At 35.1% G+C, this 25,467-nt stretch overlaps 7 protein-coding genes across 13 annotated transcripts in view; 2 read left to right on the forward strand and 5 right to left on the reverse strand.

The window, feature by feature from the left end:
• Window positions 1-6: 6 nt before the first annotated feature.
• On the reverse strand, window positions 7-8,095 carry LOC142982704 (uncharacterized). Of its 5 annotated transcripts, none has more exons than XM_076129343.1 (17): window positions 7,529-8,095; window positions 7,076-7,251; window positions 6,845-6,983; window positions 6,587-6,716; window positions 6,386-6,511; window positions 6,247-6,299; window positions 5,946-6,142; window positions 5,384-5,671; window positions 5,184-5,268; window positions 4,963-5,080; window positions 4,786-4,896; window positions 4,535-4,697; window positions 4,285-4,461; window positions 1,141-1,283; window positions 963-1,033; window positions 765-857; window positions 8-570 (listed from the first exon to the last, which is right to left on the reverse strand). In XM_076129343.1, exons 1-17 carry the CDS (start codon window positions 7,906-7,908, stop codon window positions 465-467), a joined length of 2,556 nt encoding a protein of 851 aa, XP_075985458.1. In that variant the 5' UTR covers window positions 7,909-8,095; the 3' UTR covers window positions 8-464. The 5 variants fall into 5 exon arrangements, with proteins under 5 accessions (XP_075985461.1, XP_075985458.1, XP_075985460.1 ...); XM_076129345.1 differs by having other exon boundaries at window positions 9-570; window positions 4,786-4,881; XM_076129344.1 differs by having other exon boundaries at window positions 9-570; window positions 1,141-1,280.
• On the reverse strand, window positions 2,802-4,051 carry LOC142982820 (NADH dehydrogenase [ubiquinone] 1 alpha subcomplex assembly factor 4). The gene has a single exon (XM_076129504.1). It carries the CDS (start codon window positions 3,914-3,916, stop codon window positions 3,260-3,262), a length of 657 nt encoding a protein of 218 aa, XP_075985619.1. The 5' UTR covers window positions 3,917-4,051; the 3' UTR covers window positions 2,802-3,259.
• A 686-nt stretch (window positions 8,096-8,781) lies between the features above and the next one.
• Window positions 8,782-11,711, forward strand: RpS12 (ribosomal protein S12). The gene is made up of 6 exons (XM_076129688.1): window positions 8,782-8,814; window positions 8,949-8,986; window positions 9,327-9,461; window positions 10,128-10,230; window positions 10,984-11,085; window positions 11,598-11,711. Exons 2-6 carry the CDS (start codon window positions 8,970-8,972, stop codon window positions 11,658-11,660), a joined length of 420 nt encoding a protein of 139 aa, XP_075985803.1. The 5' UTR covers window positions 8,782-8,814; window positions 8,949-8,969; the 3' UTR covers window positions 11,661-11,711.
• A 50-nt stretch (window positions 11,712-11,761) lies between these two features.
• Window positions 11,762-15,535, reverse strand: Zmynd10 (zinc finger MYND-type containing 10). Its single transcript, XM_076129686.1, has 10 exons — window positions 15,384-15,535; window positions 15,181-15,289; window positions 14,988-15,101; window positions 14,606-14,745; window positions 14,250-14,372; window positions 13,711-13,865; window positions 13,225-13,376; window positions 12,775-12,936; window positions 12,264-12,502; window positions 11,762-11,973 (listed from the first exon to the last, which is right to left on the reverse strand). The coding sequence occupies exons 1-10, from the start codon at window positions 15,485-15,487 to the stop codon at window positions 11,904-11,906; spliced, it is 1,368 nt and encodes a 455-aa protein (XP_075985801.1). The 5' UTR covers window positions 15,488-15,535; the 3' UTR covers window positions 11,762-11,903.
• A 376-nt stretch (window positions 15,536-15,911) lies between these two features.
• On the forward strand, window positions 15,912-18,922 carry RpL7 (ribosomal protein L7). Its single transcript, XM_076129687.1, has 6 exons — window positions 15,912-16,028; window positions 16,706-16,853; window positions 17,132-17,251; window positions 17,645-17,878; window positions 18,268-18,417; window positions 18,758-18,922. Exons 2-6 carry the CDS (start codon window positions 16,710-16,712, stop codon window positions 18,896-18,898), a joined length of 789 nt encoding a protein of 262 aa, XP_075985802.1. The 5' UTR covers window positions 15,912-16,028; window positions 16,706-16,709; the 3' UTR covers window positions 18,899-18,922.
• Window positions 18,923-19,191: 269 nt separating this feature from the next.
• LOC142982936 (uncharacterized) lies at window positions 19,192-22,163 on the reverse strand. Its single transcript, XM_076129685.1, has 2 exons — window positions 19,797-22,163; window positions 19,192-19,479 (listed from the first exon to the last, which is right to left on the reverse strand). Exons 1-2 carry the CDS (start codon window positions 21,921-21,923, stop codon window positions 19,372-19,374), a joined length of 2,235 nt encoding a protein of 744 aa, XP_075985800.1. The 5' UTR covers window positions 21,924-22,163; the 3' UTR covers window positions 19,192-19,371.
• A 534-nt stretch (window positions 22,164-22,697) lies between these two features.
• The window catches only part of TfAP-2 (transcription factor AP-2), a 64,813-nt gene continuing 62,043 nt past the window's right edge, over window positions 22,698-25,467 (reverse strand). For all 3 annotated transcript variants that reach the window (XM_076129543.1, XM_076129542.1, XM_076129541.1), the window contains 2 exons: window positions 24,975-25,142; window positions 22,698-24,724 (listed from right to left, as the gene is read on the reverse strand). In XM_076129543.1, coding sequence (XP_075985658.1) covers window positions 24,617-24,724; window positions 24,975-25,142 — 276 coding nt within the window. In that variant the 3' untranslated portion in view covers window positions 22,698-24,616. The remainder of the gene's footprint in view (window positions 24,725-24,974; window positions 25,143-25,467) is intronic.

The raw sequence follows: 25,467 nt of genomic DNA on the forward strand, positions 1-25,467 counted from the left end.
AACTTGGCTAGAATATCTGTGGACCACACGATGCGAATCATCATTGAAACAAACGAGAAAAGTATGGGAACAGGAATCTTATACGTTGTATGTTGAATACGTTCTAGGTTGATGCATTCTGTGAAATTTGATGATTAGCTTAACCCTTAAACATGAAAAGACTAAGCAATGCAAATTCTGGTTTTGGTTCTGGAATTTAAAAAAATATTGACTGAGTCTACTGACTAGATTGAGATTATGAGACTACAAATTATGACATTAAAGGCCAGTCTGATTGTGAATCCTAGTTTCCTTCGAATTGCTTTTTTTTATAAAGCAGACAGGTTAAATCTCAGCTCCCGTAATATCTTTCAGGATAATAAAAGCCATCACATTAAAGTATGTCCACAGACATTTCAGCGGATTCATTATAAAACACGGATAATTTGTCGAACGCTCACTAACACACACGCAGCACGTTCGAGTCAGTAGAAACTAGAAGCCTGACTATTCCTCCTTCCTTTAGGCGACATCGGACGCGGCGGGTTGAAGAAACTCCTGGCTGTCGTGTTTGGCTTGTCTTTGCTATTGCTGCAATATATGACATTATTTTATGAAAGTGTACTCATGTTTATAGATCAACTTTATCCCGGTTGATTGAACTGTTGACTGAATTCTTACCCAAACCAAGATTTGAATCCAAAGCCTTTGCGCGGCAAGTGTATGTGCCATACAGACATTTTTATAATACTAGGTAACCATTAAGTTTTTATTTGCGATCTTACCTGACTTGCCCTTGGTTTTGAGATAAGTTAGATTTGTTTGCATTATTTGTTCTAGAAGTGATGTTTTTGATGCTAGGCTTCTTAGCCGCCAAACTGTGAATGAAATAACATAGGTGCTTAATGATGGACAAGTATTGTTGCAGTCAAACATTATACTTGATGGAGCCTTAATAAAGAGATTTCATCATTTATATTTACCTGGTCTTTGTGGTGTCGTGGAACCCACTCTTGTCAGGTGTTGTCAAGGTGTCGCGTAATCGTCTTTGAAACTGAAAAAAAAATAACAAAACGGGTTCAGTTAAGTTTCTCTGCATAGGTATACCCTCGTAAAAAGTACCTAATATAAATCAGTATAAACTATTATTTTAGTTTTTACCTTAATGCTGTTCAGCATATCACCCTGGGTGGCGAGCGGCCGCTCGTCGGACCTCACGCTGGGAGCCCTGCGCGGCGCGGGCGCATCGCGGTTGGCTCCCAGAGAGGCCGCGCCCAGGGAACCATCGCGACACGTCGCCACTGCTGTCCACAACACAACACTGATTAAGCCTGTCCACTTATACAGTAAGACTACTTCTCTTTTCCCAGATAAGCTCAAAATTTTAAGCCCAAGATTGAAATGAAAATATTTGAAGGAATAAATTACCCCTTAGAGAAAGTTACCCTAGATACGACCCAATCTCCCCTTCATAGCAAAATGTACAACAAGCAAAATGAGCACGGCACTTAAAATGTACAAATCGCATAATGTGCAAATAGCAAAAAGAGCAAATCGCATAATGTACAATACGCATAATGTGCAATACTTAAAATGAACACTATACGCAAAACGAGCAAAAAGCAAAACGTACATAGTCGCCTTCGTTCACACTAACCACTAACTGCCGTTTCTTAGTTTGGGGTTTGTTGGATTCATAGAGCATTGTAATAAAACAACTTCACATTCAATATAAGTTTATTTATATATTAATAAAGGGAACTTAATGAGGCGTGGTATGAAATCCTTGAATCATCACCAAATAACAAAGCAATGAGGACTTGCGCAACAACTAATTCTGTTGAAATTATATTATTTATTTAAACTTTAAAGAAAACAAACTAAAATGCAAGTCTTGTATAATAATATATCATCTGTAGAAGAAATTGTTTAACGGAAATACTTTTAATATGCAAACTGTTTAGTATTTTTTTATACTTTTTATCAAAGACGATGTCTGCTTTTCTCCTATTTTTCATTGCCGGCACAAATATGCTTTTTTTTAATTTATTATCACTAAACATAGCTTCTTTTTTTAATTTATAAATGAAAAACATTAAACTTATCTTTTTCGGAATTTTGGCATTCAAACGCCTGTGCCAACCTTCAACAGGATTAGTTGTTCGGTGTCGTTGGTTGGCGCAGCTTAGAATCTTTGGGTTAAACTTGGGATACCACGTCCGTTCGAAGTAGAGTCTAAAGGCTCTCATTGCGTTGGTATTTGGCGATGATTCAAGGATTTCATACCACGCCTCAGGAATTATTATTATTTATTTTATATATGTATATAGAACAAACCCCGCTGATTTTAGGATACTAACGATCAAAGAAAAAAATCTCCACGAGTCGGTCTTGTAAACATGCCCTAACAGTATTATGTACATTTTGCTTTTTGCTCGTTTTGCGTATAGTGTTCATTTTAAGTATTGCACATTATGCGTATTGTACATTATGCGATTTGCTCTTTTTGCTATTTGCACATTATGCGATTTGTACATTTTAAGTGTCGTGCTCATTTTGCTTGTTGTACATTTTGCTATGAAGGGCCAATCTCTACTGAGAATTCTAATCTACATTGATCTTCATGGAAGAACGAGCATACAAAACCATTTATTTCAATATTATCAAAAATAGTGTTCAATGACTTAACTTAGATTGATCAATCCCACATGACAGAATCTATAGATCAATTTATTAAGCTAATTAATATTATTGGGTAATTATCAATATTTTACTATCCATTGATAATACATTGATGATTTTAAGTAATAAAAATACAAGTATAAAAACAAAACATTTTATTTGTTCTACATCTAAATCACATTGGCTTTGATATAAATATATCCAGCTTCAATTAAAAGTACTGAGTAATAAATAATAGAACTGCCAAGTCCAAACATGGTCTATATAAATTAACTATACATTCTTAGTACATTATTTATATGAGAAAATTTACATCTTTTATATAGTAAAAATATATTTATGACACAATGTTGATATACATGTTCCAAAACCCTCTTTCCCTCTAAAATATTTTTTTTAATGATAGTGTTGCCACTTGAAAATGACAGCATTATGAAGATATATTTTCATATCACTTCTTTGACTCCATCTATATGTTCCAAGCAGATTACAAAGGGAAGTTTATTTAATTTTGAGCATTGCACTATCTATAGACTCAACTAAGCAGTGTAGAAGCTGTAAACTTAAGTAATGAGGTATTAGCTATTCAAAATGGTAACTATTTCTTAGACTGCAATTTATTAATGACTACATTTAATTCTTCGTTCTGTTTTTCACCCTCCAATTCTTTAACATTGTGCTTGCTCAATTGTTTTCTTAATGTTGCTGGTCCTGCGAACACGGCCGGAGTCGTCTTAGTCTTAGGTAAGTACACCTCAAAGTTCTTGAAATATTTGAGAATGTTTTGTACATCTTCTTCCCTCAGTTTGTACTCAAAAGCTATCTTAGCAGCCGTCACTTCTTCCGGATTCGATTGATGAGCAGTTATGAAGTCTGTAGCATCTCTTAACGTAGTTCTCCCGACTGGAAGTGTGTCAGGTTCTTTAAAACCAAAATCATACACGGGAGGCATAGTGCGGTCTAAAGGTAACGGTCTTGTTTTACTCTGTGTTTGTTTCTCCCGCGTAATGTCATCCTCCGGCCTCCCCGTAGAGGTTACATAAACTTCTTTCAGCCTATTATCTAGTCCTGGATCCTTTTTATCTAATTTTTCATCTAGATCAGGATCTGATTCAATCGCTCTCTTCAAATCTTCGAGATTATCGGGGTATCTAGGCGCTGGTGTCGGCTTTTCCTTGGATATCACGCGATGTGCGCGGTTCTCGATATTGAAAGACTTTATAGGTCTCAAAGCTTTCGTAGCTAAAGCACCCATCTTAAGTGGCTATAGCACAATAATCCAGTAATTGTTTAGGTAAAACTCACGTAAATAACATTGTTTTTATAAGAAAAATACACTATTGCATCATAGGTTATATTTTACTGACAACTGACACTGACAGTTCTCAAAATTCGCGATTTAAAAAAGTTCAACATTGCCAGTGTATGAAATTAAAAATAATAAAAACTGAAGTAGGTAAAGTATTGAAGGATGCTATTATGCCAGAAAAGATAAGTTAAAGGATAAATCTCTGCAGATTGTGTTGCGAAAAACGTTTGTCATTACGGAATTAGTAATATGTAAGATAGGAGTAAACTGTCCTACTGTACTACGACCTAATAAAAAGGTTAAAAGAACGTTACATTTTAATCTTGACAAGACATCCTTTAACGCCGACTTTGATGCATCTTTAACCAAAAATTTTTCCGTAGGCGAAGGCGTATTTGTAGCCCTTGTTTGTTCAGTTGACATTCTAGACGGTGGGCTAGGACTACGTCCTAACCGCCTTCGAGGCAAGGGTTGAGGTGCAGGTCGTGGAGCTTAGAACAAGCAAAGCACCATATTTAATCATAAATTACGACCGCAAAATTATTTTTCAAAGAAATTACTCACTTGTGTTATAACTTGACGTGTTATAACTTGTTGGAGTAATATTTGAATTACCCTTGAATGAGCCCAAGTAACTTTGAGCACGTGTTTGTGGTGTCACTGTGAGGCTCGAATTAAGGTATTTTTCCCTTTCTGTATTATAGATACTGCTACGCATCAAATAATTCTGCAATAATAAGTTTATTCATTAATTATTACAAAATAATTGTTTTCGAAATAAACAATTTAAAAAATATGGACTATCGTGTACTTACTCTAGCATCATTGAGGGTTTTTATTATGGGGGCCTGACTTGTTCGAAAAGTGGTTATAGGAGTATTTCCCGCACGATAGGACGTCGTCTCCGCCGCCTTGGATAAAAAAGTCTAAGGATAAATTATTTTTAAATCCGACTGCTTAAAATACAATCATACATATGGAAATCTACCGACAGGTTTTCCGTGTTCTCGAGCCGTAAACGCAGATGAACGCGTTGTTGAATTCCTGGAGGTTGGCCGCCCGGCTTTAGGATCTCCAGCACCACTGGTCCTCTGTGGTGGCGTTGGAGTGCTGTTAACATTGAAATGTTCCCAGGTGGGAATATTTACGAAATGTGGTATGTCAGTATGTTTTCAAATGATATAAAACTACAATTACCATAACATTTTCTTACCCTCTATAAGGAGTACTTTGACTATTACTTAAACTCTTAAGTTTCATGCGCCAGTCGCGCTCCTTCTCGGCCGCCTTATTAAGAGCTACCGAAAAAAAGATTTTTGCTATTACAGTTTAACTTAGAACTAAAAAATAAGTTGAAATAGTACATTAATTTACAAACCAAGTCTAATAAACCGCATAACTTATTTGAATTACATTTGTCTGGAGCAACGCTTGCACAACGCACCGCTAGCATAAACAAACCATCGTTTAATTTTCTAAAACATGGCTGACAACAGAAGTATTTTTTCCAACACGACTTTTTATTTTTTTCGCAATACAGATCACGCTCATTACATTCTTCGTTGCTAGTTTTCAAAACACATCCTTTTAATTGTTTCATGGGTCCAATCGGCTGTATTGTCAAATCACATGATCCTAAACATACTTCTTTCTCGGCTTCGTATTCAGTATCCCAATCTTGTCTATCTTCAACCGATTTATCTAGGCGTAAAAGGAGATATTTGTGATTGAAAATACTCAAATGTCATGCCATATTTAAAATAACACTGTTTTAGTTTATCATTGAATTTACGGTGCGTTGTGGAAGCATTAGCTGCAAGGAAACTTACAATAATAAACAGTGTTATTTTAAATATTTGCGAAACGAATACTTTAAAAATTCAGTTCTGAATAGATTATCACTAAGAGCACCAAAATAATAGTTATTTAACAATAACACTGTTTGGGTTAAGACTACATTAGTGTAGATACAAACCTTCTTTGATTCTTGAATTTTGCGGCCTAGAAGGAGTTGACAAATCATTCATCCGAACACTTTGTTTCTGTAATGGCGGAGGGGGTGACGGTGTCTTCTGAAACACAACTGGCCGCTGCTTCGTTGTCTTCTCAGCAATCGAGTAAATACCAAACTCGTGGTACGGCAACTTGTCAGTATCCTGATATTTGTGTTTCCTGTCACAAGCTTTATTAATTTTAGTTTGCATTTACTTAGATTTCATCCATTTATTATTTAATAATCTATACAAATTAATAAAAGGCCTCATATAGCCGTTTACCTATAAATATTGCCTTGTTTGATGAGCCACGGCTCCAGCTGCTCCAGCCAGCCCTGTCATTTATTAAAAGAGAGAAGAGATTATACACAACTATTCCTAGTCGACATAAAATAAATTAAAACGTAAGAGTAGCGTTTACCTGCTGATGTCCAATCACGGAACCAGGTCTACATATCCTCATCCAGCCAATAGCTTCATGAGAAGTCATTTTATAATGCTTGATCAAGTAACAGCCGATCAGCGAGCCCGTGCGGCCTAAGCCTGCCTGAACAATTTCATTTTTATAAAGCGATCATTAATGTAAAAAGTATAATCCCAACCAATATAGTAACTTGGCAACCTTGCAATGAACAGCTATCGAGGATGTGGCCTCTTCACTGATCTGGAGGAATTTAAACAATATGTGGCGCGGTGGACAGGATCCGTCGGGAAAAAATAAGTCGTAATGAACAATTCCCACATTATTGAACCTGTTGAAAGATAATCAATTTATGAATAACTTTGATTTATCTTATAATAGAAAACAACTAGGTGCAATACTTACGAAAATTGAAGTAATGACAAATTTGATTACAAAATATATTTGCAAAGTACTTACACGTTTCCATCGTACAATCTTTTATTCAGTCGTATTACTATTCTGACATCGTTTTCCAAGAAATAATCGATGTACATTTCAGGCGGATGGTACAAAGACACGCTATAGTCTACTGGACCTATAAATGCTAGAAATTTTCCTGAAAAATATGTCTACTAGTTTTACATCACATGTTTTAAGACAATCTTTAAAAATTGGAAATTATTTCGTTGGTTTTTTTTACTTTCTTACCTGGAACTATCCAATTCAAATCGCCCCCTTGGATTTTATCTAATTTTTCGTATTCTTCATAGTTGAAATCTTGAAAATTAAAGAATCCTAACTCTCGAGCTTTTTTTATAGCATGCAAGCAGTCTATTAGCGATATCGTATAAGCTGAATCACCTTGGGTTGCATCTTGGAAGGGCCTGGTGGGTAAATTTCATTTTAACATAATTTCGATTTTAGGAACTAAGGTATCGACGATATTTCGCATCTTGAAATGAGAATGAGTAGCTAATAGTTAGCTGCCTCCTGGTGGCACCAGCGCCACACCATAAGCGAGCAACTAGCTGCAGGGTGAAGGGATAAAGAGAACAAAAATTTGTGGCTGGATAAAATTACTTTGAACATAGATGAGAATAAGATGTCAAATAGTGACTTGTCTTTATCAACAGAATATTATTATTATTATGTAAACTATACCTGTAGTTTTGTCCGTGAGCCAATAAAGGTTTCAAAGCATCTCTTGGCGTTAAACTCAAATATAACACACCGTAACATCCTAATAGGAACGCCGAGTTTGCTTTCTTCTTAGGATCAATTGACGTGTAATGCACAATTGTTTGCTTATTTAAATAAAGGTTTATTTTTTCATTCAATATTCTACAATAACGGTACACGCAACCAAGATTTAAGGGACCAAAATCTGAATAATAATTTTCGTACACTAAATCATTATCTATACAGAAATAATGTGTATCTGCAGTGTTTTTAAGAGACTTCCCTTGTCTTACTGTGGCAAAATATAATACATTTTTGATATATTCAGCCATAAACATAACATCGGGACAGCGATTCATCATTGCAATAACAATGGTACGTTATTTATCTGATAGCCCATCTTCAATAAAATATTATAAAAGTCCTTTACAACTATAATATACAGTCTTTTTAATAAGACACTAAAACACTACGATTTTACAATACAAACACATTTTTCTAAATAAAAATTACAAAAAATACATCATATAAAATTCAAATGACACTGTAGCTGACACTCTTTTGTTTTAAACTTACCACGGTTTTTATCATGGTGGGTTATTTTTGCAAGTTGCCAGTAAATTTTGCTTGTTTTTTATAGGAATAAATGTATAGTAATATTAGCACTTCTCGTTTCTATAATGTATGGGTAGGCAGAAGGCAAAGAACATCACCTCATATAAACTTTTGTCTTTTACATTTTTGATCTTATGTGACGTGCCCGCCAGTTTCACAGTTGAGGTTTTTGAAGAAATCAGCGGTAAGATTTTTATTTGCACTTTCTACCACAAACTAAACAATGCAATTTTCAACAACCCTAAAATAATAATCTGATTTTTGGCCATTACTCGCTATTCGTAAGAAATATCCATGAACCACCAGATCTAAGTGAAATATAATATAGAGTCTAAACGCAAAAACTACGTAGACCGTCTTGGCGATATGTAGGTATTTAAGGAGCCTGGTAGGCAGGTCGGATCCAGTCGATAGTCCTGCTTGTGGTCTCCCAGTTTTATTATTGTTTCTGTTATCTGTTTAATTTATTGATTATTACGAGTATGCAATAACATTTCTAAGTTCCTAAAATTAAAATTCTTCAACCTATTTATGTCTATTACTATCGTATGATTTTTAGTCGATTTCAACTTGACTATACAATTTTATAACTGTCAATACAATCATAGTTAAAAAATGTTTTTGACAGCTCTAGTCTTTTTCCGGTACGCAAGGTAAATTGTCAAACGTTCTGTGCTGGTTTTCTCTGAATCTTGAAATATTTTTGTGATCTTTTGCTAAATAATGACTGGAGTTAGTCACAAATTATGTCGAAGTCTTGCTCAATCCGTTTTATTTGGTATTTCAGGTCGACGAATCATAAAAAACCATGGCTGATGTAGAGGTGTAAGTACTTGTGTTTTTATTCAGTTTCTTCATATTACTTATCTTATTCTATTGAATATGATCATTATTGTGACAAACCTTAATTAATTGTAGAGTAAAGAACAATTTTAATTAAATTTCGCGTTGTAAACATGTTGTCAACATAACCTCGAAAACAACTTCGAAAGTTGCTTTTCACGCCATAGTTATCTCAATTTATCCCAATATACTGTCTATTTATTGATCTCAATGTTTACGGCTGTCATTAAACGTTTATAATAGTAGCATAATTACAAACAGTTCATGTAAACAATCACTTATAATAAAAGTTTTCACGTCTAACCTAAGATTGTTATTTTAGCGATGTTGCCGCTAACCCCGTGCTGAGCGGAGGAGCGATGGACGTGAACACAGCCCTGCAAGAGGTGCTGAAGACCGCCCTCATCCACGGAGGTCTGGTCCATGGTCTCCATGAGGCTGCCAAGGTCCTCGACAAGTAAGTAACCGTTTTACACTCTTATATAGATTATCTAATTTAAATAATGCTCCTCAACACGTTTTTAACTTACTTTTTGATTATGATAAATTACTGAAAACAAAGAATAAAAGCTGTTTTGCATGTGGTAATAACATGTTTTAGTTAATAATATGGGAGTTATTTTTAAATTTATAAACTTTAGAATTACTATACTGTGGCATTGGAACTACAACCAATATTCACTGAGTGTGGGGCTGTTCTAGTCTCATGCTCTGTGGAAATATCATGCACAGTGCACAGCTGTGTGTGATACACTCTGATGCCAATATAGACGCACATACATAGTACCACACTGCTTGATACTCAACATTGTGGCCTCCCAATTGTGCCACATTCATATTAAAAAACTATATGCAATTTGAAACAACTTGGCAGATAATTATGAATAATTTAAATCAATATATTATCAGCCAATACTTACCCAAAACTTTCAATTTATGAACTGCTTTGTTATATGTTTGTTCTGCTTTTTCAGAATGCAGTTATTTTAAAATTACTAGTCCTAAGTGTCTTTCTCTTACAAATCTTGTCTATCTGCCTAGAGTTTAAAATGGTCATTTTGTTAGTGTGTTATTAAAGGAAACAGATCTGTATGTATTAATTATTGTGTTTATTGTTAATCAGGAGGCAGGCAGTCCTTTGCGTGCTGGCTGAGAACTGCGACGAGGCTGCTTACAAGAAGCTTGTACAGGCTCTCTGCAACGAACACCAGATCCCACTTGTCAAGGTAATTAACCAATATCTTTCGTTATTATGCTTACCCTCTTATTCATATAAATATATGAAGTTATGAAAGGTAAAGTGTTTTGTTTCTTTCACTCCTTAGCGAAATGAAAAAGAGAAAATATATTATATTATAGTAGCTTTTTAACTAAAATAGGTTTATTGTGTGTTTATGAATAAGAGGGTAACTTTCTTGTTACACTGACGTTGGTGTCTCTATAAGTACATATATTTGATGTTTTATGAAACACTGCACAGCGTCACATGTACGTATTTTTTTTTCTAATATGCCACCAATGGTCAGCTCGACCAACATCAGTGTAGTAGGAAAGTATGCGTTACACGATCGCTCCGCACGAGCGGGCCCGGCCACCACATGCCGGTCCCGCACATTACGAGCGTAAATTAAAACGTCTGCCCCTATGGTGACTCTCAACCTGACGAGTCAACTTTCCTAGCAACCGGACATTTTATTATTAACTTCTAAGCATAGATGATGGATTTTTATCTGTTTGTCTATGACTTGTGTGTGAATTTCATAGCCCTTTTACCTCCAGAGGAAGGACCAATGGAAATGGTTATCCACCTTCGAGATTTTGTGTTAGTGGTCCTATGGTTCACTTTTTCATTTAATTAGTTTTTTTTTGTCTTACCCCTGCTATGAGAGTAATAGTATTTGGGGTACATTTCGTATACACCCTAGTCTTCTAATATTCTTACTTAGGTTGCAGTATTAATGTGTGTTAACTGTTTGTAGGTCGACAACAACAAGAAACTCGGTGAATGGGCCGGTCTCTGCAAAATCGACAAAGACGGCAAAGCCAGGAAGATCGTCGGCTGCTCATGCGTCGTAATCAAGGTAAGCATCTAATTTACATTGACTTAAAACAGTTTCAATTGTGATGTCAGACATTTTTATTATCTGACACAAATGATGACATCATATTTATTTAACTTAAAAGAAAGTTATTTTTGCGCTCAGCACGAACACTGACAATATTCTTCGTTGGCAGTGACGAAATAACGGCGCTAAATTAAAACGAGTGACCCTATGGTGTCGTGCCAATATGCACAGGCAACTTTCCTATCACTCACACAAATATACTTTAATATTAACATACATTGTCTTTACTTGTTTAAAGTATTCTCTCTATAAAATCTTGCGGTAAAGAGAATTCTAGAGAACTCTCAGATATCCTACCTAACAAGTAAATATATGAAAAAAATCTGCCAGCTTTCCTCTTGATAAGCTAAATGCTACTCATGGAGAAGTGAAACTGGCCAGTATATATTTTATCACCAAATGTATAATGTTACTATTTAGCAAATATTATGTTTCTGTTTGCTAATGTTGTTGTGTACTTGTTACAGGACTTCGGTGAGGAGACGCCCGCGCTAGACGTGCTCAAAGACTACCTAAAGTCTTCAAGCTAATTTTCTAGTGTATAAATAAGTTTAAACAATTAAAAAATCACAAAAAAATTACTTGACATCTTTCAATTACTTCCATAAGCCTTAACTAAGAAAAAGTTAATAAAAATACAAATTAATATTAAAAATAAGTTTATTGAGAATTAATAAATTAAAGTACACATAATTAGGACATAATTTAAATATAACGTAAACACAATATCTTCTTGACACACTAAAAAGCTATAAATGTATTTAAGATAACTTTTACATGCACACTTTAGCAAACTGGTCACATAGTTCCTTGTGCTTCGGCCATTGCTGCACTTGACATTCTCTGCAAAGGAATCAATCATTAATAATATATTAAAATAAATAGGCTTTGATGCTTTCAACTTCTAATAACACATGAGAAGCTGAAAGCAGTTAAAAACACTACGCATCTTATAGAGAGTAGGCAGCAGAGTAATTGTACACGCTGATCCCTATAAACTTGTTTTATAAATTTCCCAATATTAAAAGAACTTTTTAAATCGGACTAGCAGTTTCCGAGATATACCTACGCAAACAAACCACGACAACTCGACATATGGCAGGCGATTAACCTAATCAAAACAGAATGCCTACCTTCCACAGTACCACTCGCTCTTACACCTAGAGCACTTCTTAGTGGCTTTATCTCCACACTTGGCGCACTTAGCACCTCCACTGTCCATAGCCAGAGCAGCATCACTAGTATACGACTCCAGGAGCCGCTTGGCCATCACACGAGACTCTTCTGAACCGTCCATGTGGAATGATTCCAGTTGCGCTTTAGCGATCGCCTTGGTACGCTTGTGGACTTTTTTGAGATAGGCGTCTTTGATCTGCAAATTCATTTCTTGTGTTGAGTTCCTTCTTTAAAATAATCATAGCTAACTAAATATTTCGGTTTAGGTATTAACAGAATGTTAACAACAAATTATAAAACAAGATAAATCGTGCATGCCAAGGCTCTACTAAGTTGTCGGACTACAAGTATTCTCATTTTTTGTCAATTTTGTAGCGACGCTGACGTACGCGGCAGACTGTTCTATGTAATAAGCAATAAGTGGTACGCTTTAACGACCGGTTTAGAGCTGGTGGAAGCCTTACTAACCTGTGGCACCAGTTCGATGAGCGTGCACCCAGGGTTTTTAGTGCCATTAGTACGGTTATGAAGACTGGAGTAGTCCCCTACCGCAAGACGACACAGGAACACCTTCAGATCGCCCAGCGGCGGGATCTGGTCCAGCATCACGTCTGTCATCTTTGCTTGCAGCTAGAAAGTTCACAATACTAATTCATTCTATAAAAAACCGATCATTTACTCTAGGTATACTAGTTTTTCAGAGCACGAATGTCGCTAATAGTAAACAAATAAGTAGGTAAGCAAGTAAGGGGGATAAAATGAACTTTGTAAACATACAATTATATAGACTGCAATTGTTAGCGTTGTGGCTACCAAAACATTCGTGGCGGTAATAAATCAACCTATGCCAAAGTAGCTTGACTATCAACGCTTAACGATTAAGCTACAAAGTAAATAAATAAGTAAGATTATACTGACCCTACAGAAAGCAGTTCGTCGGCACTCGTCGATAGTGTAGTAGTGTGCAAGACGCGGCTCAAGCAACAGCTGTCGAAGACACAGCCACAGCTGCGCCTCGCTGCGGTGCATCTGCGCTAACTCCTCTGATGTTGGCTTGTTCCAACGACCAACTAGGGCATAGAAAACACGTTAGTTGATAAGGAAGGAAAATAATGTGAAGATGTGATATTTTTGCATTCTGACTGCTTTTCCCCTCTCCATATATATTTGAAAATGAGATATCCCTATTATCTAGGGACCGGTGATGGTTTAGGTTTTAGAGTGAATTTTTCAATGTGCATTTAATATTAAGCACCGCTACGACACCGCTATCAACGTAGTGTCCTTCAAGCCTTCAAAAGTTCCTCAAATTGAATCGACAGAAAAGCCCTAGTAGCTTGAAAGTAGTCACGTAACATACTTGAAGACTAAGCTACCTACAATACTCTGAGCTTTAAATCTTACAATTAAAAGTGGTTAGTTCTCCATTCTCATCCCTCCTCTGCCACGGTTCGTGTAGAAGCAGGTGGGTGAGCAGTGAGGGCACGTCGTGGGTCTTGTACAAGTTTGTCGCTATAGATGCCGCAGCGCCACCTACCTCCATGTGTTCGGCTATGTAACTGAGAAAGAATAATAAATATTTATAAATTATATTTTTATTGCATTTGCAAAGTAAATGTTTTAAAATTTAAATTTAAATATTTTAAAATAGTCTTTCTTACTAACTCTCTTATGTACTGTATAAAACTCAAATGTAGCATTGTACTATGTAACATTATAATAAGTTTGGAGCCAATAAATAAATTTATTATTATTATTATTTAAAGCAGTAAGTAGGTATATGACAGTAGGTATAAATTATGACAGTATTTATATGAATATTCATTGTGGATTATCTCTTGGTTACAGATATTAGCAAACTCCTCGTAAGTAACTTATATTCGAATCTAGTAAGAACCATGCCTATATTGAGGTAGAGTGTAATAAAAAAATGCTGTACTCACCGTACAATGGAGATGCATCTCATACCGATATCAAATTGAAGATCACGTTTCTGTCGCTCCAGCTCTTCCAGGATCGTCTCACATTCCATTTCTTTTATTGTTATTGGTCTCAAATAGTCGTTACTGTACAACAAAATATTTAATTATCGAAAGGTATCTTCTCCCTCATAAAAATATTATATCTATCTATTATATACTTATATTCATTTTATTAAATGCTGAGGGGGTATTGAATGTTTTATTATTGTCATTATGATCCTCAATGTTAGCAGCCTGCAATCGTCCAGTATATGTAAGAACGTAAGTGAGTAGGTAAGAATGGTATTATATTAAATATAAATATGACTCATACATACTTGATGAGTGCTAGTAACACAGTCAGCTGATCGGCAACGTAGTTCAGTAGGTCCACCACCACATCGCTGATGCAATGAGCACCGTCTTCGTGGAACAGCACAGTCTCTAACATACCTACGGCAGCCGCCTCGTGGTATAACTGATGAAAAGAGACTACTCGTGAATCTTCAGAGAATAAGTAAGTAGGTAGGTACTTGACAGATAAAGTGATCCAAGAATAACGCCATCTACCGATGTGCGGCAGAACTAAAAAGTTACATGACAAATCCTGAATCGCGCAAGTGAACTTAACACAGTATGAATAATTTGCTAGTGGTTTAATTTAATTCTTATTGTTCCGAAGAACATAAGACACTCTACAAATAATGATATACGACTCACCACCATGTAAATACCAAAAGTATTTTCAGGTGCCGGCTCCAACTTGATTATCTGCGGGTAGATTTTTGTACGCCATACTTGAATGCATATTGCTTCGTATATCAACACTGGCAGCTGTTGAATAAGTAAAATAAATTCTAGATATTGATAATGAGTCTTATAAAAACAAAATAGTTATTGTAGCATTGTCTACCTTTCCGCTAGAAATAAGTGTTTCCTTGGTGAGTTCTTCTTGCATAGACGATGCTTCTAAAACAGCCTGCTGATTCAACTTCTGCAAACGAATATGCCAATCTACCCATCTAGAATTAATAACAGCTCTTTTTAGCTTAAATGTTACGTTACGTATAAAAACTTGCATGATGTTTATATTGGCAATTTTTATTCATTACTTACGCTTGGTTCCCGATGGCATCTATACGTGATGGCTCCATACTCTCCACAAACATATCTAACTCTCCTATCTCAAGAGCACTAAGCTGCGGATCTTTTTCAACCATTTTTAAATAAAATTAAATGCTTTGAGAAGAACTCGCAACAAATTAATGACTTGTAGCTATGACAACGTTATTTCAATATTTTTTGTATTTTAGCGCTACCGGAAGTAGGTAAGAAGTTAAAATACTAATAAGTATTTAAAAGTTTAAAAACCTGTTCTTCCTAATTTACTACCTAGTTTAATATTGAAGATTTTAGATGAGCTGGAATTGATCTTTATATCACCAGGAATAAGAATTAAATATCAAATGTTTCATTAGGTGATAAATCTACTAACGCGTTACATGTTTTATATTGATGGGCAGAGAATATTTATTTCATATATACCTGTAATACGTATTTTGGAAAACAAAATATTGATATTCTTATACTGAAAATACTTAACTTAAATACTTTTTATCCGAAATAGACCGAGCAAAACCGCTTACATTCATAATGTTGCCATGTATAAAAATGCATAAAATGGCGACTGGCGGAAGTCTGTATTTTCTGTCTTTCTTTTGATAATTTGACACACGTGCCGCGTGGAGTTTTACCCCGCAGGTTATTGAAAATATATATTTTTATTGGATATTTAGTGTTAATATTGTTCCTAATTTCACGAGGAACCTAAATACAGTGTCAGTAATATGAAATAATTAGTGAATTTTGTGAATAGTGCTAAAAACTGGATGGGTACAATGGTGACATGCCGCCGCACTGATGATTCTTGTTTTTTATGCCCATGTCCCTTTTATGTCTATAAATTTAGAATCATTATACATTATTATGATTAACAATCAAAGATTCAGTGGATTCTATGACCATTTGATATATTATTTTAAGTTTGTGTCGCGCGACCTAACCTCTTCATCAGACAACAGTGTGGTTCGGCATGACAAAATAATCTAACGACTACCGTAAAACCATTTGGCAACTATTTTATTACATTCATTCACACAGTTGAGTGTCCTGTAACGATATAACAACTAAATAATGGTTTTCTGAACGATATGGAGAAACTAAACAAGAATATTTTTGGTGATCAACAACTTGTACAGTGCCTAGTTTTTACACCTATTCACAAATTATCAACAACGATAGTCTTTATTCTAGAGAATAACACCTTAAAACTATCGAAAATATGGGTCTTTCCTCATGGTGTTGTCGTTGTTGGCAACTATTTCATAAATATTGATGATAACCTTCATATTTCCTAACAAGCGTGTTTGATATTCCAGCACGATGGTTGCGACTACAGAGAAGAAGGCTGCGGCCGAGAAGAAGCCCGCGAAGGGTAAGGAGGACAGCAAGAAGCTGCCCGCTGTCCCCGAGTCAGTGCTCAAGCACCGCAAGAGGAGGGAAGCTCTCCGCACTCGTCGCCTCCAGGTATCACAACATAACCTCGCTTTAACAAAGAACAACTTGTCTTCAAATTACCCATGTTCTAAAAATATTGTGTCAGAGTTTGGGCTGAATAATTGTTTTTGGATTCAATTATGTTTGCTTGTTATCATTTTTCCCATGTTTTCTGAGTGATGATTCTCAACATAAAGGCATAGTTCATCTGAGTATAATGCTGTTAAGTTATGTTACTGATGTAAACAATATATTCTCCACCATGCAAAGTTACTCAACCAAGACTAACTCACATGTTATTCTGCTAGGTCACCCTCAAGAGGCGTTCAGCTGCCGTAAAGAAGAGGAAGGAAATCTTCAAGAGGGCCGAACAGTATGTTAAGGAATACCGCATCAGGGAGCGAGATGAGATCAGGCTAGCCAGACAAGTAAGTTACACTCAATTAATGTTATTTTCAGGAAATATCTTGGTCAGAAATGGGTCTTCTACTTGATTGTGCATCTATGAGCAAAAATTTTTGTGTACAAGGGTTTTATGCATTCAACATCAAGAACCGTAGAGCAACTTTTTACGCTGTCTGTGAACTATAGGACCTCTGGCAGATGGTGTTAAGTTAATGGTAGAGTAGATTCTGCAGCACCTGCAAAAACATTATAAACTGTGGATGTTATACATAATCAGTTTCTGTTATCTACTTACACTAGCAGAAGCTTACTTGACACTGACTTTTTTTCATTATCATAATGGGACAGTTACAAACTTTTTATATATTGTTGTTAATGTTATTTTGGTGTATTAAAGTTTGTTTGTTCACTTCTAGGCTCGCAACCGCGGCAACTACTACGTTCCCGGCGAGGCTAAGCTTGCGTTCGTGATCCGTATCCGTGGTATCAACCAGGTTTCACCCAAGGTCCGCAAAGTCCTGCAACTGTTCAGGTTGCGTCAGATCAACAACGGCGTGTTCGTGCGTCTGAACAAGGCTACCGTCAACATGCTGCGTATTGCTGAGCCCTACATCGCGTGGGGATACCCCAACCTCAAGAGCGTTAGGGAGGTCAGTACTCGCTTTACTATTGTTTATTTATAATTATTTTCCAGAATTTTCAGTAAACAGCAATCATAAAAGTTAATTATCTTTAGTTTGACACACATTTTTTTTGTGTTCTAAGTGCAAATGCTTATCTAAGGTATCATAGTTGATCTGAAAGGTTTCGGCGTAACATCGAACATATTACTAATGTGTGAAAATAGATATGCATAATTATCTATTTTCACACATTAGTAATTTTATGTAACACATTAAAACAGCGGATGCTCTTATCTTTTAGAACCACGACAATAATTATGTCATAGTCATTTGTAGTCAGATGTCCAAAATACTTCGAGAAGGAAGTAGCAGACTGTAAAATACAATAGCAATAATGAATGTGTTTTTCATCTTAGCTGGTGTACAAGCGCGGTTTCGCCAAGGTGAACGGCCAGCGCGTGCCCCTCACCTCCAACACAATCGTCGAGCAGAAGCTCGGCAAACAGAACATCATCTGCGTTGAGGACCTCATCCACGAGATCTTCAGTGTAGGAGAGAAGTTCAAGGTAAATATTTGTAACTACCCTCATTTCACTAAGACTTCATCCTTTTTTTGGAGATTAGTTCTCCTGTTTATTGTCGATCTAAATGACTCTTTATCAGCTGTTCAACCAACTTCAAGAAAGGAGGAAAGGAAACAGTTTATTTTTCGTTAAGGTTATTTTGCTTTGCAGTAATTTTTGTAAGATTATTTATTATTTTGTTTCAAGTTATCATATTTTAATTGTAACACTTTGGCAAATACAATATTTTTACGTCTATATCTACTTAAATTAATTACATTATTCCTTACATTACTTAGAACAGGTCAAACTATATAAACTAATTTGATATTGTTTTGTGCAGTACGCCAGCAACTTCCTGTGGCCCTTCAAGCTGAACAACCCTACCGGAGGCTGGCGCAAGAAGACCATCCATTACGTCGACGGCGGAGACTTCGGCAACCGCGAGGACAAGATCAACGAGCTCCTCAGGAGAATGGTCTAATTAAAATATAGATTATAATTATAACTCCAGGCGTTTTCTTTCACTATTTCCTGCACAATTTTATGCTATTCTCCACTTTTGAAGTACATACATGCATACGTAATATCGTGGCTGTTACAGTTATACCCAAAGGTATTGGCAGTGTATGAAATACACTCGGGTTTCGCCATTATCAATTACAATGGCTCTAATCGCCCCAAAAATCACCTGATAATGCACCAGTTAAGTTAAACATTAAAGATTTCTATTACAATGTGATGAACAATTTTTTGAACTAATGAGAAATAGCAAAATGTTTATATATTAACTAATTTAATGATCACAGTTAAATTATCATAAAACTTATTTTTAAATACATTAAATTAAAATACCTGGCTTACATAATACAAAGCTTATAATCTAAATTTTTGTTCAGTCTAGCAAAATAAAAATACATTAGCAAAATCTAGCATAAAATGCATTACGAAGTTGTCTTAAATAGGTAGAGATCCAATAATTTTCCTTTCAAATTGTTCAATCAGTGGTAGCAGGTCATCTTCTGTTGATTGGGTCAGACTTTCTCTAACAGCCTTCTGCAAATTCTGGAACAAGTATTGCCCAATAAATACAAAATACCGCATCACAAACAGTCTATTCGTTTCGGCGCTATGATCACAAAGTCACACCAAAATCATAATACAAATGTTTTTTCTTGGGTAAAATAATGTAGCTAATTTTATTTTCATTTTGTCTGGGCATATATATATCCTATAGACCTGATGTCATAACGAAAGGTCTCCTTTAGCGGACGTACATAATATCATGCCTTTTTCCCATAGGGGTAGACAGACGCCAAAGACCACCACTAACAATTAAATAATAACTTCACTACTAACTAAAAAACCAAGAATATACTTACATCAACAGTAAGGTAAAATGAGTTACTGATGTACTCCTTCCCTGGTGAAAAGTCAGCAAACACATAATAAATAAGATCTGACAAAAAATTCCTGATGTCTGCTGCAATCTTCACATTGTGACTGGACACTTTCAGTGACGGGTTAGAAAAGCCATCATTGTGAATTTCTACTTGCACCTTCTCCTTACCAATTAGTAAAGTAAGACTAGATTTTGATTGTAAAAAGTCCTCAGAAGTGAATTGGTGCAGAAAGTAGCTCACTTTCTTTGAACGAAACTTCTTTTTTATATCATCACTATTTAATTTTTCTTGGTAATGTACAGGTAATCTTACATACATATGCCATTTTGGCGTCATAGGCCGTTCCTTTCGAATATCAGTAAACATTATCAAGTTCCCATACTGGTTTCTAGCTGCTTCTAGTATCTTTTCATCGAGAGGTTCTTTAGGTTCTCGCAAGAATACATTCTTGTTTGAATTAAAGTTGAACCTTATGAAGTGTTCAGAGTTCAGTACAACTGTTTTTCTGTACAGCAGTGTCCAGAGTTTTTGCTTAGTGTCCATTGCACCTGGTATGTTAGTCATTATCTTCAAATGTGCCTTCATTACAGTTGTGTTTATAGATTTAGATTTCAATGGAATCAAGAGTGTTGTTTTCTTTAATTGCTCGGTGACTTTAACAGTGGTTGTTTTAATAACTTTACCATGAGACGTCAAAGTCACATGGATCCTCAAATCACCAATGGAATTAGATAAAATCTCACCGAGTCTGTGTTCTTCTGTTGTGGTCAATTTAATGAGGAAATAAAACGATTCCTTATCAAAGTATTCTGAGAAATTGTTTGTTAATGTCACATTGTTATTCTCTGCGATTGCATCTTCATAGTTTTCATAAACTATGACTTTTTGTTGTATTATTTTGTCCATAATATCTTGTCTGTTAGCCAGTGATAGTGCAGTCACATAATGCTGCTCCTTATTTTGTTTCGTCACCAAGGACTTATTTTTAGCAATTTCATCTATAACTTTAGTGAAATACTCTGAATGGCTGAGCAGTTGTTCTGCAGCACAGTACTCCTCTGCGGATTGTGGTTTGACAAAAGATCTCTCATCATCTATAGAAAATGTGTATATTAAATTCATGAATGTCGTACAAATAACTTGATCTCCAAACTTGACGAAATCCTTTACATTTTTCACTATAAGTTGACTAAAAGTGATATCTTTGGATAGAATGTTTTCTGCTTTCCACATAGTGAGTCCATCGGTGTATAGAATTGAGTCTTCAAAAACCAAAAATTTGTGGATAGAGGTGTTTAAATGTGTGATTATAGGAGCTCCTAGATCTTTCATATTGAGTCTTATTAGTGTTCCCATTGTAAGCCCTATCACTATGTTCAGATCTCCTACACAACTGAAGTCTATACTAGATATCTCCGATGGACAAGTGTACAGCCTGAGTAGACTGACTTCATCTTCAAGCATTTTAGTACTGAATAGACCTCCATACACACTGAATTTATCGAAAGATATAACAACAAGACTGTAATCATGCCTCATATTCACTTCTGATGGAAATACTTTTTTGAGATATTCTATGTGATGTTCAGTAATTTTGTAAGCTTTCAAAATGATTGAGTCCCTTGACTGCTGAAGTGGTATGTCTTCATCACATAGTACTATAGCTGTTTTCTCCAAATTAAATTCTGAATTGATTTTGTTCACACTTATAAAGTATGCACCTAATTCATACTTGAGGCAAATTGTGTAGTTTTCACCATAAGGTGCACAAGCCAGCACTTTATCATCCCGAGGCTGAAAGCCGTATTTGAACCTCTTTTGAGGAGCAATCTTGAATTTCAACGACGATGTATGAATATTACCAGCATGATCCACACAAACTAAATAGTTGCTGGACGATATAAAGCTGTGCAGTTGAAACTCTGGGACAATAACTTTGGACGCACTCTCGAAATCAAGATTTTCATACACGAATATTTGAAATTTGTTCCAAAATGAAACTGTAGTGTTCGACGCATTATAAGCTACGTTTAAATTGGAAAGTACGGGTTCGTCACATTTAAAACATCTTCTAATTATTTCATCGTTGTCATAACTGACATCCATTGTAAATTGAAAACAGTAAAAGGAAGATATTACAGGGATTTTTTTATTTAACTTCAAATAGCAAGTGTTTTTCTTTCATGAAAATTTGATTGATTGGCTGCCGGGTCGGGTCGACTAGGTCCCTCTGACATTCATGACATTTAGTGTTACGTTCGGAAATGGTTTCTACCTTCTTAAAGAAACGTACCAACGTTATTTAACATTTCGGAAATAAATATATTATTACCTGTATCGTGAAAACTGTGCTATTAATATTTAATAAATATGTATTTTTTACGTATAACTAGACCAGATAAAACTATAGATGGAAAATTAGAAACTTCCACCCTGTAGAAATTTTATCTACGACTCTAACACCTATAAAAATGTAAAAAACTTACATGTGGACGGCGATGACTCTGATGTCGTCTTCTTTGTAAAAGTTTATCCTATCTAGGTAACTAGTGAAAGGAATAGTAAACCATTTTTTGGAAAATGAAGTTATCAAATGTTCGTTGGGATTCAACCGGTCTCCCTGGCGGTATACGTAAATTACGTAAGTTCTCTTTTTTCTTTTCGGTCAGCACAAGTTCCTTCCACCGCCGGGGCATCACTCGTTGTTTCTTTCATTAAACAGTTGAGGCAACTAAATCATTGCAATATTTTGCAACTATGCTTTCTCTATCACAAAAAAACTACACAGTGTGACTGTCAGTATACGTTTTTATTCGTAATGAGGATTCATATTTTATGTGAGGGTAAGGTAGGCATTTGTCATTGTAATAAAACAAAACATATAAACATCATTCTTTACTCCACGAAAACAAAATTTAATACAAATTGGTAATTTTAATATTTCATATTTTTAAGAAAATGACAAATCGATTTTATTAAAGTTAATTGATGGCAGTTTTTTAATGTTTGAGAACACAATTATAATTTACTTTTTTTGGGTTTTGAACAACATAATACAATTTGTAGTAAATAGCGTAACATAAATTATATTACATAATAATAAGCTACGCCATTTACGTTTCTCTGAAAGGCCAAATCTGAAAAGCAGTAATATAAATATATTGAATCTTTTTTCCAGTAAAACTCTTTTAATAATTGCAATATCGGTTTTGAACAAAGTAACGTCAGGAATAAAATGAAAGCAATATTATGTTCTGTTGTTTCAGTTTCATTTGACGTAGTTATATGTAGGGAATGCAGGGTGAACGATCTCTAAGCCCTAATCGTTGTAGCACATGGGTAAAATTTCAAATTATCAGTCAGTTAATTTCATTTAATAATTTTATGGACTATTTGACAAGGTTATAGTTATTTTATTCATTGCCTCCATAATATATATGGGTATCAAGTGCAAAAATAGTTACTGGTTTGTATGACCATTGAATATTAAAAAAGTCTGTAATTATTTAAAAAATAAATTGATATTTATCGGTTATGAATGGTTTATTTTGGCACATAAAAACTTGGTCGCCTTTGTTTATTACAGCTATTGTCATTTTCTGAAGGTATAAGTTTTCATTATTTTTAAATTTATTCGTAGACCGGCAACTTTATGTCGCTATTCTGATAGACTGATTGCATGACTAATAAGTTCCCTCATACATTCGATCTACAGTCCAACATCCATCTAGTTCTCACTCACGGTTGATCAAAACATCGCAATACAAGACCTACATGTCTACACGCGGAATGAAGACTATAGGACAAATGTGTAGAGAGAGCATTACAATTTGGAACAAAAAGTTGCCAGTCTACGTAAACTATTGATCTGTCTCTAACACTTTCTTTTCTATGTTATAACAACAATACATTACTTGTACTTGTGTCATTGACAGATATATGACTTCAAAAATGATGCTAACATATCACGAATTAAAATTAAAACTCAATAAAAAGTAAGTACTTAATAATAAAAGTTTGGAGTAAGAGATAGATGTACGAGTACTAGAATAACTTTAGAAAAAAACTAAATTTTAGGCAAGTGAATAGTAATTTCATAAGTATTATGTACAAGCCACAATAAATATATTAAATACTTAATTTTCGGGAACCCCCGAGCACGAGGTGATTCCCCAATTATAACTAATTGGCACACTTTCACATTGAGTCACTAGCAAAACTATATCTAATAATAATTATAAACTAAAGAGGTTTTTATTCTTTTAATTCTAAAACAGTATGAAAATTGACAGTTTTGAAATGATAAACACCTTTGTTCTATATTACTATTTACATTATTGATATGTGTCTTTATTGCGGTGGATGTGAAATATTTTATCTTTATTAAAAAATATTCGTCTTGAAGTTACAAAATCACTGGTTGAGCTGAAAATTATTTACTATAAATGCTTAAATTAATACTATGTGTTTATTATCTATGCTATATTTACAGGTCTCACAATCATGAGTATTATAATTGCACTTTATTTGTATGTCGGTCGCCTCTTACGAAGATCATCATAAAAATAAATACGCAATCTTCATACATTTATTCATACGCACATTTATGGCAGTTTTGTTTTAGATATTAACGTAATAGTTAATCTAATTGGTTGAGTGATCGGCACCATTGCCGTCGTAAAATTAAAAAGTTTAGTCCACAACAAGTATGTTCTCATTGCGTGTAGTAGCAAGAGGTTTGTTCTTGTTGCGCGTGGTTCGTTGCTGCACAGTCCGACGTGATCGTCGTCACTCTTTTGTTACTTCTTGATGTCAGGGTCCATTTTTGTTTTGTCCATCGATGATGACACCATACCACTTTGAGGATATAATTTGTCTAAGTGTTTGAGAGATTCGTTGAGGAAATTCTGGAACAAAGATACAGAATGGTCACACACTTGATTAATTGAATCTTCTTGTTCTCGAAAAAAAATAATTGCAAGAAAACAGTAAAAGTGCGCATCAATATCACTCAAAACTTTATTTTGACGACGTAATATTCAAACGTCAATCATTTGACACTAATGCGATACGACAATATCGAGCACTTAACCGCGATACAGTTCAAAACATCACCAAATAACACACCTTATTAATTATTAAATATCAGGTACAAACCTGTATAGCAGTAAGAGCAGCTACAATGGCGGGTCCTCCGAACCCGTGTGAGATGAGTGAGAAGTGCGTGAGATGGCGCTGTATCGCCGGCTCTAGTAAGTGAGGTGGCCGCGTGTTGCACAGCGGCGACCGGTCCTGGTTCAGCAGGTCCATTAGCTCTTTTATCACCTGAAATACAAATATTAGATTTGTAAAACACTCACTGGGTTACAAAGGGTCAATAAGAGGTGAGATTTAATAGTTGAACTAATTAAATGCCAAAAAAATTCAATTCGCAGCTGACAGTTTGTCAGGCGATAAAGTCGGCCTTTAAGAAAATATAAAATTTTTCATTGATTATACATTTCTATAAACTAAAACATTGGCAACACTAATTTAGTGGGTACTTAAAAAATACCTAATTTATTTTCAGTATTACGTCCTAAATTACATTTTAGTAATCAAAATCACGTCATGATAATGTGATCGGAATGGAGCAAAGGAACAAGAGATA

This window comes from Anticarsia gemmatalis, chromosome 22, assembly GCF_050436995.1.
Source record: "Anticarsia gemmatalis isolate Benzon Research Colony breed Stoneville strain chromosome 22, ilAntGemm2 primary, whole genome shotgun sequence".
Lineage (NCBI taxonomy): Eukaryota > Metazoa > Arthropoda > Insecta > Lepidoptera > Erebidae > Anticarsia > Anticarsia gemmatalis.

Coding starts and splice junctions, on each gene's coding strand:
- LOC142982820 (XM_076129504.1), bottom strand. CDS start 3,916: ATGGGTGCTTTAGCTACGAAAGCTTTGAGACCTATAAAGTCTTTCAAT.
- LOC142982704 (XM_076129343.1), bottom strand. CDS start 7,908: ATGATGAATCGCTGTCCCGATGTTATGTTTATGGCTGAATATATCAAA. Junction 5,269..5,383: donor AAGCGTTGCTCCAGACAAAT/GTAATTCAAATA, acceptor TTTTTTCGGTAG/CTCTTAATAAGGCGGCCGAG. Junction 1,284..4,284: donor TGTCTTGTCAAGATTAAAAT/GTAACGTTCTTT, acceptor TGTTGTGGACAG/CAGTGGCGACGTGTCGCGAT.
- RpS12 (XM_076129688.1), top strand. Junction 9,462..10,127: donor GCTGCCAAGGTCCTCGACAA/GTAAGTAACCGT, acceptor ATTGTTAATCAG/GAGGCAGGCAGTCCTTTGCG. Junction 11,086..11,597: donor GCTCATGCGTCGTAATCAAG/GTAAGCATCTAA, acceptor TACTTGTTACAG/GACTTCGGTGAGGAGACGCC.
- Zmynd10 (XM_076129686.1), bottom strand. CDS start 15,487: ATGGTTGAAAAAGATCCGCAGCTTAGTGCTCTTGAGATAGGAGAGTTA. Junction 15,102..15,180: donor CACTTATTTCTAGCGGAAAG/GTAGACAATGCT, acceptor CTTATTCAACAG/CTGCCAGTGTTGATATACGA. Junction 13,377..13,710: donor AGAACTAACCACTTTTAATT/GTAAGATTTAAA, acceptor TCTATGCCCTAG/TTGGTCGTTGGAACAAGCCA.
- RpL7 (XM_076129687.1), top strand. CDS start 16,710: ATGGTTGCGACTACAGAGAAGAAGGCTGCGGCCGAGAAGAAGCCCGCG. Junction 16,854..17,131: donor TCCGCACTCGTCGCCTCCAG/GTATCACAACAT, acceptor TTATTCTGCTAG/GTCACCCTCAAGAGGCGTTC. Junction 17,879..18,267: donor ACCTCAAGAGCGTTAGGGAG/GTCAGTACTCGC, acceptor TTTTCATCTTAG/CTGGTGTACAAGCGCGGTTT.
- LOC142982936 (XM_076129685.1), bottom strand. CDS start 21,923: ATGGATGTCAGTTATGACAACGATGAAATAATTAGAAGATGTTTTAAA. Junction 19,480..19,796: donor CATTTTACCTTACTGTTGAT/GTAAGTATATTC, acceptor TACTTGTTCCAG/AATTTGCAGAAGGCTGTTAG.